The 12,500-nt window shown below is 43.4% G+C and overlaps 1 protein-coding gene across 1 annotated transcript in view; it reads right to left on the bottom strand.

Annotated features, from left to right (window-relative positions):
- Window positions 1-2,317: 2,317 nt before the first annotated feature.
- The window catches only part of rgs12a (regulator of G protein signaling 12a), a 63,202-nt gene continuing 53,019 nt past the window's right edge, over window positions 2,318-12,500 (bottom strand). Inside the window, exons 16-18 of the mRNA XM_042070802.1 lie at window positions 10,862-10,982; window positions 9,523-10,167; window positions 2,318-3,655 (exon numbers count right to left, since the gene is read on the bottom strand). Coding sequence (XP_041926736.1) covers window positions 3,297-3,655; window positions 9,523-10,167; window positions 10,862-10,982 — 1,125 coding nt within the window. The 3' untranslated portion in view covers window positions 2,318-3,296. The remainder of the gene's footprint in view (window positions 3,656-9,522; window positions 10,168-10,861; window positions 10,983-12,500) is intronic.

The raw sequence follows: 12,500 nt of genomic DNA, 5'->3' as shown, positions 1-12,500 counted from the left end.
GCTATATTGTGCACAATTACTCCAACGCCCTCTTTTGAGAAACAAGTCCGAACACTCCCAACAGAAACACCCTGAGCAGTGATTTTTAAATGCTGCTTGCAGATGCTATTGTAGGCTATTGCATGCATGGGAGGTTGTAAGATGGGAAATACTGGATGGTGTTAAGGGTAGATGTGTCGGGCAGTTGTGAGGTAGATGGAACAGCACTCAGAGATTCAAGGTGGAAGATGGGATTTTATTAAAGGAGAATTCCGGTGTGATATTGACCTAAAGTGTATTGAAACATGATACCGAGTGTGAACGTATGTCTCATAGCCCATCTCAGCTTGTCCCCTGCACTCCAAAATCTGGCGCTATTAGCCGATGCTACCAACAGCTTTTTCAATAGTGGTGCATGGATTCCAGTTTCTTCCAGTAGCAGCAACTGGAATCCATGCATTTCCACTGAATTATTTTTGGAATCTGATCCCTTGTCATACCTGTTCATTCTTACTAGTTGCTCGACTTATCGTGACTAAATTCAAGATGGCTGCAAACGCTAAACTTCGTGAAGATACTGTCTGTATAAATCGTCTTGTAAGTAAACTACCAGTGCTTTTTCAAAGTTCTCAATGTCTTGTTTTAAATGTCAGGGCCCTCGGAAGTCTACCAATGAAGTGTGGAGATACATTGAGCCTCGTAAATGGGTGTAAAACAGTGATTTATTTGCATGGCTAGCCCGATGCCGAAGCACCACTATTGAAAAAGCTGTTGGTAGCATCGGCTAACTAGCGCCAGATTTTGGAGTGCAGGGGACAAGCCGAGATGGGCTATGAGACATACGTTCACACTCGGTATCATGTTTCAATACACTTTAGGTCAATATCACACCGGAATTCTCCTTTAATTCCCCAAATAAGGCCAACATAAGGCGATGATCAAGTCAGTAAATGTGAATAAAGCTCTAAGGAGAAATAAAATACTTCTCAATAAAGAAAGAAAAACAAAATACTTGATAGTCAAAACAATACAATATACAAAAGTATTCGAATAATAATATGAGCGCAATGGACTACACAGCTAGTCACTTGGGCTACACACATGAGACGAGCTCTCAAGACTTACGCCTATTCAAATCGAAGCTCTCTCCCCCAAACACCTTCAGGCATGGGTTTAAATAGGGCCTGATTGCACTCCTGTAATTGGATCAAACCAATGCATCATAGCAGCACAGGGGTGTTTCAGGATACCCAGACACAAGCTAATACAGCCAATAAATAAGTCTACGCATCTAGACTACATCTACTGAAGATTTAGCACATCTGCTGAACTTTGGCATAACCAAAAAGTATTTTAACAGCCTTAATAATCATTAAAACGTCCCTCATAGGCAGCGCCTCGCTGCCGTGACCGTGGCTACTCGCCCCGTCACAAAAGGGTATAATTTCGTCAGTCGAGATGGTCATCTGGTTAGTTGATGTTGGGGTATGCTGACGTCGCCACGAGAAAAGGTCAAAGGCGGCATACAAAATCATACCAACCCCGTCTTTGCCCGACACCCTGCCTCTTCCATAGCCTATTCATGGCTAGGTTTCAGTACTGAACACATTGGACTGTGTGGAGTATTGGCGCATTGTAGCAAGTACAACGTATAGGAGGAGTTTATGGATCTTCCTTTAAAGTTAGACTTTGACATTTTTTTCCCTTTTCAAGTGAACACAGTCATCTCATTTCACTCCAACCATTTCTGCATTGACACTTGACTGTGTGTGTTAAGGCCAGGGTCCAGGATCTGGCATTTCAGCAGAGCAGTCCCAAGGCACAGCACCTCCACTCAGATGTGGTCATGGAGCTTAGGGAATAAATGTGCTGATCGTGAAATGGTCCTGGCCCGGATGTTTGTGAAATATGGGCCAAATGTAATCCAAAAATGGCTTAGCTGCTGACTCAGAAGTCAGTTTTGACGGAAAGGTGAGTCTGTGAAGTGGCGTGTGTATGTGTGTGTGTGTGGGGGGGCAGACAAGTGGGAGTATGTGATGAAATAGTGACGGCATATGAGATCAGGCTGGGACTAAAGGTATCACATACTGTACACAAACAGAAACATATAAACACACACAGGCACACACAGTGTCAGAACAGAGTGAGAATAACAGTTCTGAGGAATTGGGGAATACATATGAAACTGATTTTTCATGTGTAGTACACACACGCACACACACACACACTCATAACCACATACACACTCACACAAACACATACTCACTCAACCACACGCACACATGTGCACACATGCTGTCATCTGACCAACAAAACGGCACCAGTATCCAAACACACATGAAAGACATAGAAACCTTTTTATTTTACTTTTTTACTTCTATTCAGTGTGTAAACACATTTACACACAACCTACACATATGGCATCACGACACAGTCATAGTTGGATAAAAACACATTAGGCTCTTCACTGGCTGTGTGTGTGCGTTTGTGTGTGGACACTGTTTATCCATAGCAGCCGGCAATTTCATTTCGGTCTTAATCCACATGTGTGAGTTGAATCACTTTAAGGATTTGGCTGGGAGTGTTTTCTGCGTTTTCTTTCTCTTTCTCTCTCTCTCTGCCTCACTTAGTCATCAATAAATTATGGTCCTGCATTGAGAATCAACCAGCATTTCAGTCACAAACACCCCCTTTGAGATCCTTCTGTTTAGCTGGCCTCAGTTGCCTAAGAATTAAGTATTTACACAGATTTACACAGGGCGTGTGTGTGTGTGTGTCAGTGTGTGGCCACTGGCAGGTTCTCTCCTGCTGCTGTGGTGAGTTGAAAGGAGTTGTCATCAGAGCTCCACCCAACCAAGCCCCCCCCCCCCCCCCCCAATCCTATTTTCTCCTTTCCACCTGATTTGGTTTGACCAGGGGTTGAACACCGCATGATTTCTCAAACGGTTAACCAGTTTGTGTGACCCTGCTTTACAACCCACCTTTTGGATGCGTTGACCAGGGTTAAACAACGCATGATTTCTGGAACAGTTAGTCGAGTTTTTTGAGCGTGCTTTGCATCCTGCCATTTGAGGTGGGTTGGACATGGGTTTAACCACCTGGGTCAATTTCAGTGTTGAATGACCCTGCCTGGGTTACTAGTGACCTTGCTATTGTTTTCCTATTGTACTGCTAATGGTTCCTCCTCTCCTTGGTTGTGACCGAAGTCCAATCTGGAAATAACTCACTTGTTTAATTTGAATCGATGAAAGAAGGATATTGGATATTGGCCAAATAGCCCTGGTCCGACACTAGTCGTTGGTTTGCGGATTTCTTCATCAGACAAAGGTGGCTTTATAAGTGCCCCCCACAGGGGTGTCCTCCTCAGCTGCAGCAGTGATGGTTGCCTGCTCCTCGGACGCGGGATTGCCAAGGAGATGGACCGGGTCAGTGATCGCAGTCGAGGTAGTGCTGCCGTTCCGCATGCGGCTCTGGCACTGGCGTAGCTCGGCGGCGTAGCCCTCAAAGCTCAGGCTGAGCTCCGGGTCCTCCTCCAGGTGTACCCCCTCCAGGCCGATGGCTGTGTCCGACGACGGAGACTCATGCTGGGACTCGGCGGCAGTGTTGGGCCCTGGGGATGGTGCCCCCTGGTGGCTGCTGGCGGGACTGCAGGTGGAGTTGGTGCGGTCCTTGGTACCTGCCAAAGATGAGAAAGATGAGTCAGGCTGACCCTTGTGTATTGCATCTGAATAGCTTTGACATCTTCATTTCACACACACACACACACATAAGTGCACACACACACACACACACACACACGTGGTAAATTCTGGTAAGATGACCAGAAGCTGCCCTTTAAAGCCATTTGCTGTGGCTCATTAGCAGTGTAAATCTTGTGGGTCACTGAGTAAGCGAATTGGCTGCTATGGATAATTATACTCATGGATAACAAAGAAGACTGGATGACCACAGCCTTGGCTAGGGAGGTCACAGCAGCGGTCAGACAGAGCAGTCAAATGTGAAAAGTTCACAGGGGGTCAGTTTATGCCGGTCACTAAGCCCCGAGATCCTCTCTCTCCACCACAGCAAAACAATTGGTTCTGAATCGTATCTGAATCCGGAGGCGAGATGTAACCGGGTGGCTTGGTCGGGTGGTGTTCTGATGACAACTCCTTTCAACTCTCCTGTTGCTGGCATGGACCTGTGCCTGACCTGGCCCAGACTGTGAACGTCTTTACACACACACACACACACACACACACACACACACACAGTCAATACAAACACTACAGACATTCTTGAAAACATGATGTCATTTTTGCCTGGAAAAAAAAAAAGAAACGAAATGGCTAAACCCCAGATTGGCCAAAACAGCGAATCAGTATGTAGGGGGAGAATGAATTTGGAAGTGTCTGCAAATAAACCTAATACATTCTTAAAAGATGAATAGCTCTGAATCTGGGGAGTCCTAATTGAAATCCTCTTGCCAATCCATGACTGTTCAAAGGAAAATGTGAAAATGTATCCCAGAACAGCTGTCTTATCTAGCATGGTGGTGGTTTCTCATAACTGCTTGTACTATACTGCCACCCTGTGGCAGTTACCTGAACAACAGGTTGCATATTCCTGGCCATATAGTGGCCACATAGTCAACAGGTGGTCTTCCAGCTTTATGGGGAAAATAGGGAAATTATGCATGACTCCTTCACAGTCATTTTTAATGTGTACATTTAGACTTATCCCATCTACTCAAAAGCTTAAATGTAATTTATGTATTATACACATATACTGATCTGTCTTCATCGCAACCACCATCATTTTTATGTCCACAAGGTGGCAGCATCCTCTCAAAATCACTCCTGCCCTAGTCCACAGACGGACAATCCTGTTGTGTCTTGTGCTAGGCACAGTAAAAATGTTTCTCACTGGCTTGTCACAATGCAAGGATGCTGTTTGCGTCGACCAACAATGCGCTTTCTATTCTGGGAAAATCTTGAGCCATTGTTAATCACAGTTTGTTTAGGTATAAGCTGGCAAATAATTACCCAAGACACAATGACAGAAAATATGTCAAAGAACATATTTAGGTCATAGCAAAGTAGTCCCTGGTGAGTCTTTTCTTCCCAATGCAGTCTTTCGCTGAAGTAATCTTCAAAAGTTTGTTACAATGGTTTAGATAAAGTGTTTCATAATCTTTTCTCAGAAGAGAAACCCTTGATGGCAGCCTTAAGAAAGGTTCCATAACACTAAAATGTTGCTATGAAGGAGAATGGTTAAAGAACACGACAGGGTTTTGTCAAGGTGTCCTCATCTCAACTTTTCAGATTTTTCAGAACTTTGTTCTAAGAAGAAATTAAAGAGTTACATGCTTATATTCTAAGAGTGGGTAAGATAATGTTACAGATGATGATGATGACTTTGACTCTGATGATGAACATAATGAAATGTTGCAATACTGAAGTGTTGTCATTTTCTTTCTTGACTGGATACATAGTTGCATCAAAGATCCTTGATTACTAGCTTCAACCCTCTCTGGCTTTGAATCCTTGAGATGGAATGGCAAATCAACATAAACCATAATAATAAAGTAGGCTACCTAAGCTCTGTGATGCTGAAAGGTCACTTATGTAACCAGAATGTTCTAATGACAGCACTCAAACTCTTAACACTTTTCTTCTAGCAATTACAAAACACTTGAAATGTCGGCATGTGAGCAGTACAACACCAAACTATCCCCATCTGAACTGAACTAAACATTGTGCACATCATTCAAAACTGCTGCTTGTTACCTCAGGCTAAGGAAGACTGTGATGTTGTGAGATCACAACTAAGCTTGTATTTCTATCTGTGTTTACCTTAGAGACAGATTAGCTTAGTGTGGTTTCAGGTCGCATGTCAGGTTGGGTGACGGCACAGGTGTAAGGCCTACTGTTGACATTAGTGCGGAGTTCATGAGGGTAGCATGCATCATTGTTTAAAGGTGCTATGTGTAAGATTCTGTAGGATTTTCTAGTGGTCTTGAACACACCATTTCTCAATTTCTCTGATGAGAGAGTACAGTATGAAGGCTGCTGGTTTGGATGCTAGTGTCTATCTGGGCAACACAGAACATGTGTTTTTGACATTACATTAAAATGGTTATTTGTTATATGTTTCCAAAATCGTTTCAGTGGTTCATCAACTCGTAACAGGGTGAACGGCAATTCTGCATTCGCTTCGCGGCCCTCTATCGGCTATAACCGCACTATGTAAGTTTGCCAGATCGGGTAGCGGATCTGTAGTTCGATGGAATGAGACATAAGAAACTACAAATTTGACTTGCATCTGATGTCACAATACATCGTACTTTTATAAGTCATACAAAATATTCTACCTTGTCTGTGGACATCGTTATTTGCAAAGCCTGTGCTGGATAAACAAATAGTGTGCGTGCGACAGAGGGAAAGTTCTTTGGTGTTGCTTTAAAGGAGAATTCCGGCAATTTTAAACATAGATCACTGTTTCTCAACGTCACAAGTACTGTTTGGTACAAAAAAAATAAAAAAATAATCAGTTTTACCTAGCTCGAGTTGCTGCCGCCAACAGTTAGAGCTTCCAGGAAACTACAGTACTACCCTCTGGGGGCATGTTCATGAGCGCCAATGTAGAGTGGTAGCTGCCTGGCTACTTCATCTGTTGGGTGCAGCAACTCAAGCTAGGTAAAATTGATTGTTTTCGGGGATTTTTGTACCGACAGTGCTCGGTGACCTCGAAGGAATAAAGATGTATGTGAAATATCGCCGGAATTCTCCTTTAACAGAGACAAAAAAGAAGAGTCACAATGAGCCGTGAGTGATCGAGAGAAACTGATTCAAATGGATTGCACTGAGGATGAAAAAGAGAAGGATGAAGAGGGAAGGGAGGGAAGGGAAGCAATAACAGCTTTGATGGATTGAAGGAAGCGGAGGAGTGCAGAAGGAAGGATGACGAGCAAAAGGAAAAGGATTGATGAGAGGATAGGAGAAGATGGCGGGATCTGGTAATCACAAACATGAGAACAGATGGACGGTGTGATTTCAGCTACATTTATTAGAGCTAATCAGAGACATACAGAAATGAATTGGCATGTTGATTTCTAATAACAAATGTCTACAAGGAGAGTGAGTGGCTAGCAATTCAACAACGAGGCCATATCTACTTTTAAAAAAAACAACAACAACATACAAATACTAATTCACATCCTTTTTCTCTTCTCAAAACACATCATTCTCTTCTGTTGTTCAGAACTGTACATTAACTAATTATTTCCTGAGGAAATAACACAACAAATTATAAAAACAAGGCTATAAAAAGGCCTTTTAGCATTGTTGAATTGCATCCAATAGATTATTTAAGAGAGAGAGAGAGAGAGTGGTACACTTGCTCAGCTTAAAAGAAGCCAAGCAAAGACAGTTAGGAGGGGCAATCACAACACAACACTACAAACAAATGAAAACAACCATTAGCAATACAATACAAGTTGATTAGAATTAAACGGGACCTGCACCAATGTGATTGTTGATTATGGCGTGTGTGTCTAGAGATGATGGAAATTCAATATGAATGGAATAGCACTATTGGTTCTTCTACGAGGAGAAAAGTCGAGGAGATCTACTCTACACACATGTAAGAAGAGAATACCCTGTATGGCTTAGACTTAGAGGACTGGTCCTAGGAGAAGTCGTCGTTGGGCTGCATAACTAGCTCCTGAGTTTCAGGCTTTTTTCTTAGGGGTGGGAATCCCTTGGCACCTCACGATTCGATTCGATTTCAATTCAGAGGCCAACGATTTGATTCTAAACCGATTATCGATGCATGCACATTTTTTTTGAGTTTGCTACTCAGAGTTTGCTAATCACTTCCTGCTTTTGTTGTGATCGTTAAAGAAAATCAACAGATGAATTACCTTCTCTAGTATTTTATTAGAGAAAAAGCTTGTTTACCGCCAATACCCTCTGGCCGGCCGGGCCCTTGATAAAACATGTTTTTTTTTTCTTCTTTTCATCATTACTAGCCTAATTGGGTGGGGAGAAAGCTAACCCATAATATATATATATATATATATATATATATATATATATATAATATATATATATATATATATATATATATATATATATATATATATATATATCAAAGTAGGCCTAAGTAATAAATGTGTATAAAGTTCCACAAGTTAGGCTACAAAGTTGCAAAATGCAACACGTGTCTCCTCCACTTGTGCGCATCACACCGGGCCTGCTTTGCTGTATTATGTAGCTTAAGTGCAACATGGAGCTTGAAAATGTAAAGAAACATTGACATTTTGGCAGTGACAACATAGGCTATGTGTTGGCTTTGTTCGAGTGCATTAAGTGCAGTTTCATCGCCTATGACAGCAAAAAAACCTGGTACTTTGATGATGAACAGACACATGAAGCAGGCTTGCCATGACAAAAAGGATGATAGTCAGCCTTCAAAGTCCTCTCTTGCTGCAGAGACATAGGACCTAAGAACATTTTACGTTGTAAGTGGCTTACGTTTCTTCATTCGGATCCATTCAGATCCAGAAACAACGCAGTTTACATGCTTCTTCCTTGTTGCATTATTCATTAAGTTAATTATTTTAAACATATTTCTGTAGTTCAAACAACTCGGAATTGTAGTTGAGAATGTCAGTTATAACGGCCCAGATTCCCCTCAACCTCATAGAACCCAAAATGCTGCCATACGGCAGCTGTTAAAGTAGCCGGTGCAGGTCGTATCGGTTTGTTGCTTGCCATTGCAACCATTTTGTCACCACTTAAACTTTGTAGCCTATATAAACAACTCGCACATGTGTTTGGTGCGCAGAGAACCGGCAGCAGAAAGGAGAGCTTTCTGTAGCACTCTGCAGCAGGCGAACAGAATGTTGCAGCAGAATTTGAACTAATTTAATTTTTAAAATTACGATTATTAACTTATCTGCATCGAGCATCGAATCGTTCTAGAGAGAATCCTGATGCATCTAAGAATCAATTATTTTTCCCACCCCTATTTTTTCTGTCAACACATTCGAAATTCCTGTTTTATTCTAATTGCTAATTTTAATGAATTTATTCTGAGATGGAGGAACTGTTCCAAGGGAAGCAAACATGGGCCACTTCTGTTCTGTTCGGAGTTTAGTGCATGTGTAACTTTAGAGGCTGACACACCGATTCGGTTGGCATTTAGATTAAAACCACTATGCAGTATTAATGACAAATTAAGAAAACATAAAATAACATATTCACAAGAATATACAACTGAACTAGTTTTAACTAATGGCTTTAACACAAACACATCATATGAAAATAATCAAATAAAAAAATAATAAAAGAACCTGAATGTCGCCCCTCTGTGTGCCATTCATTTCCATTCTAAAAAGTTCTAGAAGGGTCTAAAGTGCATTTTCAGTCAAACAGCCGGGCAAGTCAGTCGGTCAGTCAGTGTTCTCCAACAGGAGCCATGCAAGCACACACACACACGCGCACGCACACACGCACGCGAGCACACTAGGGGCGACGTGACGTCACGCGGGCGAAATACCTGGGCTCTCGTCGCTGCTGCCGGCACCGGCACCGTGTGCGGACCGTTGGAGGAGACAGGGGGGCGGTGGGGTGTAGTCGGGCGGAGGGAGGCTCCGGTTCCCACCCACGTCCTGGAAGCAGGGGGAGAGCGTCGCGGACAGAGGAGGAGGGGGCAGCAGGGTGCTGTTGGGGCTGCTGATGTCGCCCTCGCCGACCAGCGTCAGGTCGGCGACAGCGTCCTCCTCCTCCAGCGCGCGACCGCTGCCGCCCGACCCCCTGCTCAGGATCGGCGAGAGGGGCGCCCGGAACGGCGGCTGACCTCGATCCCGGTCGGCAGCGCCTCCTCCGTTCCCCGCGTCTCCTGGAGCGCCGGCTCTCGGAACCGACACTCCCCCGTTGGTTCCACCATGTTCCGGGTTCTGCGAGTGCTGCTGGTGTTGGTGTTGGCGCTGAGTGGTGCTGCCGCCGAGCCCGTTGGGGTGGCCGTGTTTGTTGGACGACGGGGTGGACGAAGCGGGAGGCGTGGGCACTGACGAGGAGGAGGAGGAGGACGGGGAGCAGTCCAGACGCAGGAAGTCGGGCAGCACCAGGTCCTCCTTCCGCAGCAGACCTCGCTGGTCTTCTGCCCGACTGCTCTGGGCCTTACTCAACAGCTCAAAGAACTCTGCAGCAGAGAGAGAGAGAGAGAGAGAGAGAGAGAGAAGAGAGAGAAGAGAGAGAAAGAGAGAGAGAGAGAGAGAGAGAAGCAGAGATAGAATGAGAGTGGGAGAGACAGAGAGAGAGAGAGGAATCAAGAAAAACATCAAGACAAAGTCAAAACAAATAATTATAATTATACAACCATTCTGTTATATTGAATACCCTACCAGTACAACAGTACAACACACAAGCAAACAAATACCAATTATATAACCAACACATATCCTTACATAGATATACATACATAGGCCGCTAACCAACAGGCCCACAGAGGTGAAGATTGTCTGAAGCTGAGGATACACAAGGCAACGTTTTGAGCTTGACAATGTTCTGGCAGGTTCTCATTGATATTGCGCAACATTAATCATCAGAAGGCAAATTGCCATCCAATCAGACCACATGAAAATGATTTGTGGTTGCTCAAAAAGTTGCTCCATGTAACATCATCACCTTATGCCTTTGCTTTACGACACACTCACACACACACTCACATGGACACAGAGGGAGAGACAGAGAGAGAGAAATAGAGAGAAAGAGATATTCTCTTTAGAGGCACATTCTAGGGATACATGTCATTAGTTCTGACATTTCTTTTTCTTTTTGCCTTTTGTGATAGCAGAATGTACAGTGTGTCACTGTCAAGTATGGTATTTATTTACCTTCAGCTTCCTCTATCTGTGTCTTCTTGGCTTTCCTGCCGCTGGCGTCAGGAGTAAACGGCTCTCTGTTGTTGTTCTTTTCCTCATTCCGGAGCTGTTTCCCTGACGACCTGTCGTCACCCTGGCAATGACAAGGAGAGGGTGACTAACCGTTTTCCATGGAATGTTAAGGTGTTGTAGAGTATGTGAATGAAAGCTAATTACTTCTCACCGCTCTCATTTCAATTCAAATATCTTAACAGTTGGAAAAAAGTCCCTTCCATTCCATCACAGTGAGGGGCAACAGGATGTTTAAGAAAAGCCTTTCAAACCTTCAGCCTGACCGACGGAGAATAACAAAACTATAGCCTATTATAATAAATCTTGTTTTCTTTTCTTTTTATGTGAGCATGACGGTGGGCGTAAGCACTGTAATTTCCATTCTTACGGATGAAATAAATTTGACTTGACTTGACTAATATTTCAGCATACAGTATATTTGCACTTGCTCATATGTAACCCTTCAGTATCTAGAACCGAACTGGTCATCTGAGAAGAGGGGCATATGTTATTTTATTCAACAGTATATGTTCACGCATATTAATAATGAATATAGAATTCATGCTACTATATTCCATTACAATCCATTGTATGATTCCCTTACATCTTTTCAAGTGAACTAACAGCCCAAAGGACTATAGGATGTATGTGCAGGACTGGTTTGTAATTATACAGTTTGATCGATGGTAAAATAAAGGGGTCCTTTCATCTGCGAAAATCCCATCGACTCTATAAGACTCCCTCATGAGTTTATCCTCTTTTGAAAAAGCGGTCTCTCTTCTCTTGTCGTTGAGCGATAGACCCACACCCTGTTTGAATCTGTATATCCTAACACACACACGCACACACACATCAAACACTCCAACCTATGTCTGAAAGACTGATGAGCCCATTAGGAGAGAAACATCCGCACAGTGTGTGTGTGTGCGTGTGTGTGTGTGTGTGTGTTTGAGAGGGAAGTGAAAAGGTTTGTAGCGGTGGGCTGGACAGCGGTGCCTTACAGCAAGTAACACTCTTAATGGAGTGGTGGCAGGAGAAGTGTGTGTGTGTGTGTGTGTGTGTGTGTGTGTGTGTGTGTGCTTCTGTATGTGTCCACATCCTTAATGGCTGCGCTGCCTTCAAAGGACTGTACATCGTGCGTCAGTGAAGGAGCTCTGTGACAATGGCAACTTTACTGCAATCCATCACAACGAAAAGACAGACTGGTTCTCTCCCCCACACAAAGTGCGCTACAAAACTGCGATAAACTGCCATAAATAACTTACCAAATACACAGACATAGTTGTAATTAATGAACACACCAAAGCCGTTACAATAATAGAAATTGGTTGCTCTTTCGATGCTTACATGGACACCTACTATGCTTCAAAACTGTTGAAATACCAATCATGGTACAATGTTTTCAATAACTGGCTACCCCTGTAAAATCATTGCCCTCATTTTTGGTAGTTTAGTCCATGTGCACAAGTTGTGTGTACGAGGCCTGCAGATCTGCGGACTACATAAGAACAAGGCCAAAAAACTGACAAGATATTGCTCTGTATCAGCAGTAATTGGTAGCCTCTACATATGGAGGCGTAGGTGCCACCTTTACCCCTAA

The sequence above is a fragment of the Alosa sapidissima genome, chromosome 18 (assembly GCF_018492685.1).
Source record: "Alosa sapidissima isolate fAloSap1 chromosome 18, fAloSap1.pri, whole genome shotgun sequence".
Lineage (NCBI taxonomy): Eukaryota > Metazoa > Chordata > Actinopteri > Clupeiformes > Clupeidae > Alosa > Alosa sapidissima.
The sequence above is the reverse complement of the archived record's forward strand: the minus strand, read 5'-3'. Positions and strand labels throughout refer to the sequence as shown.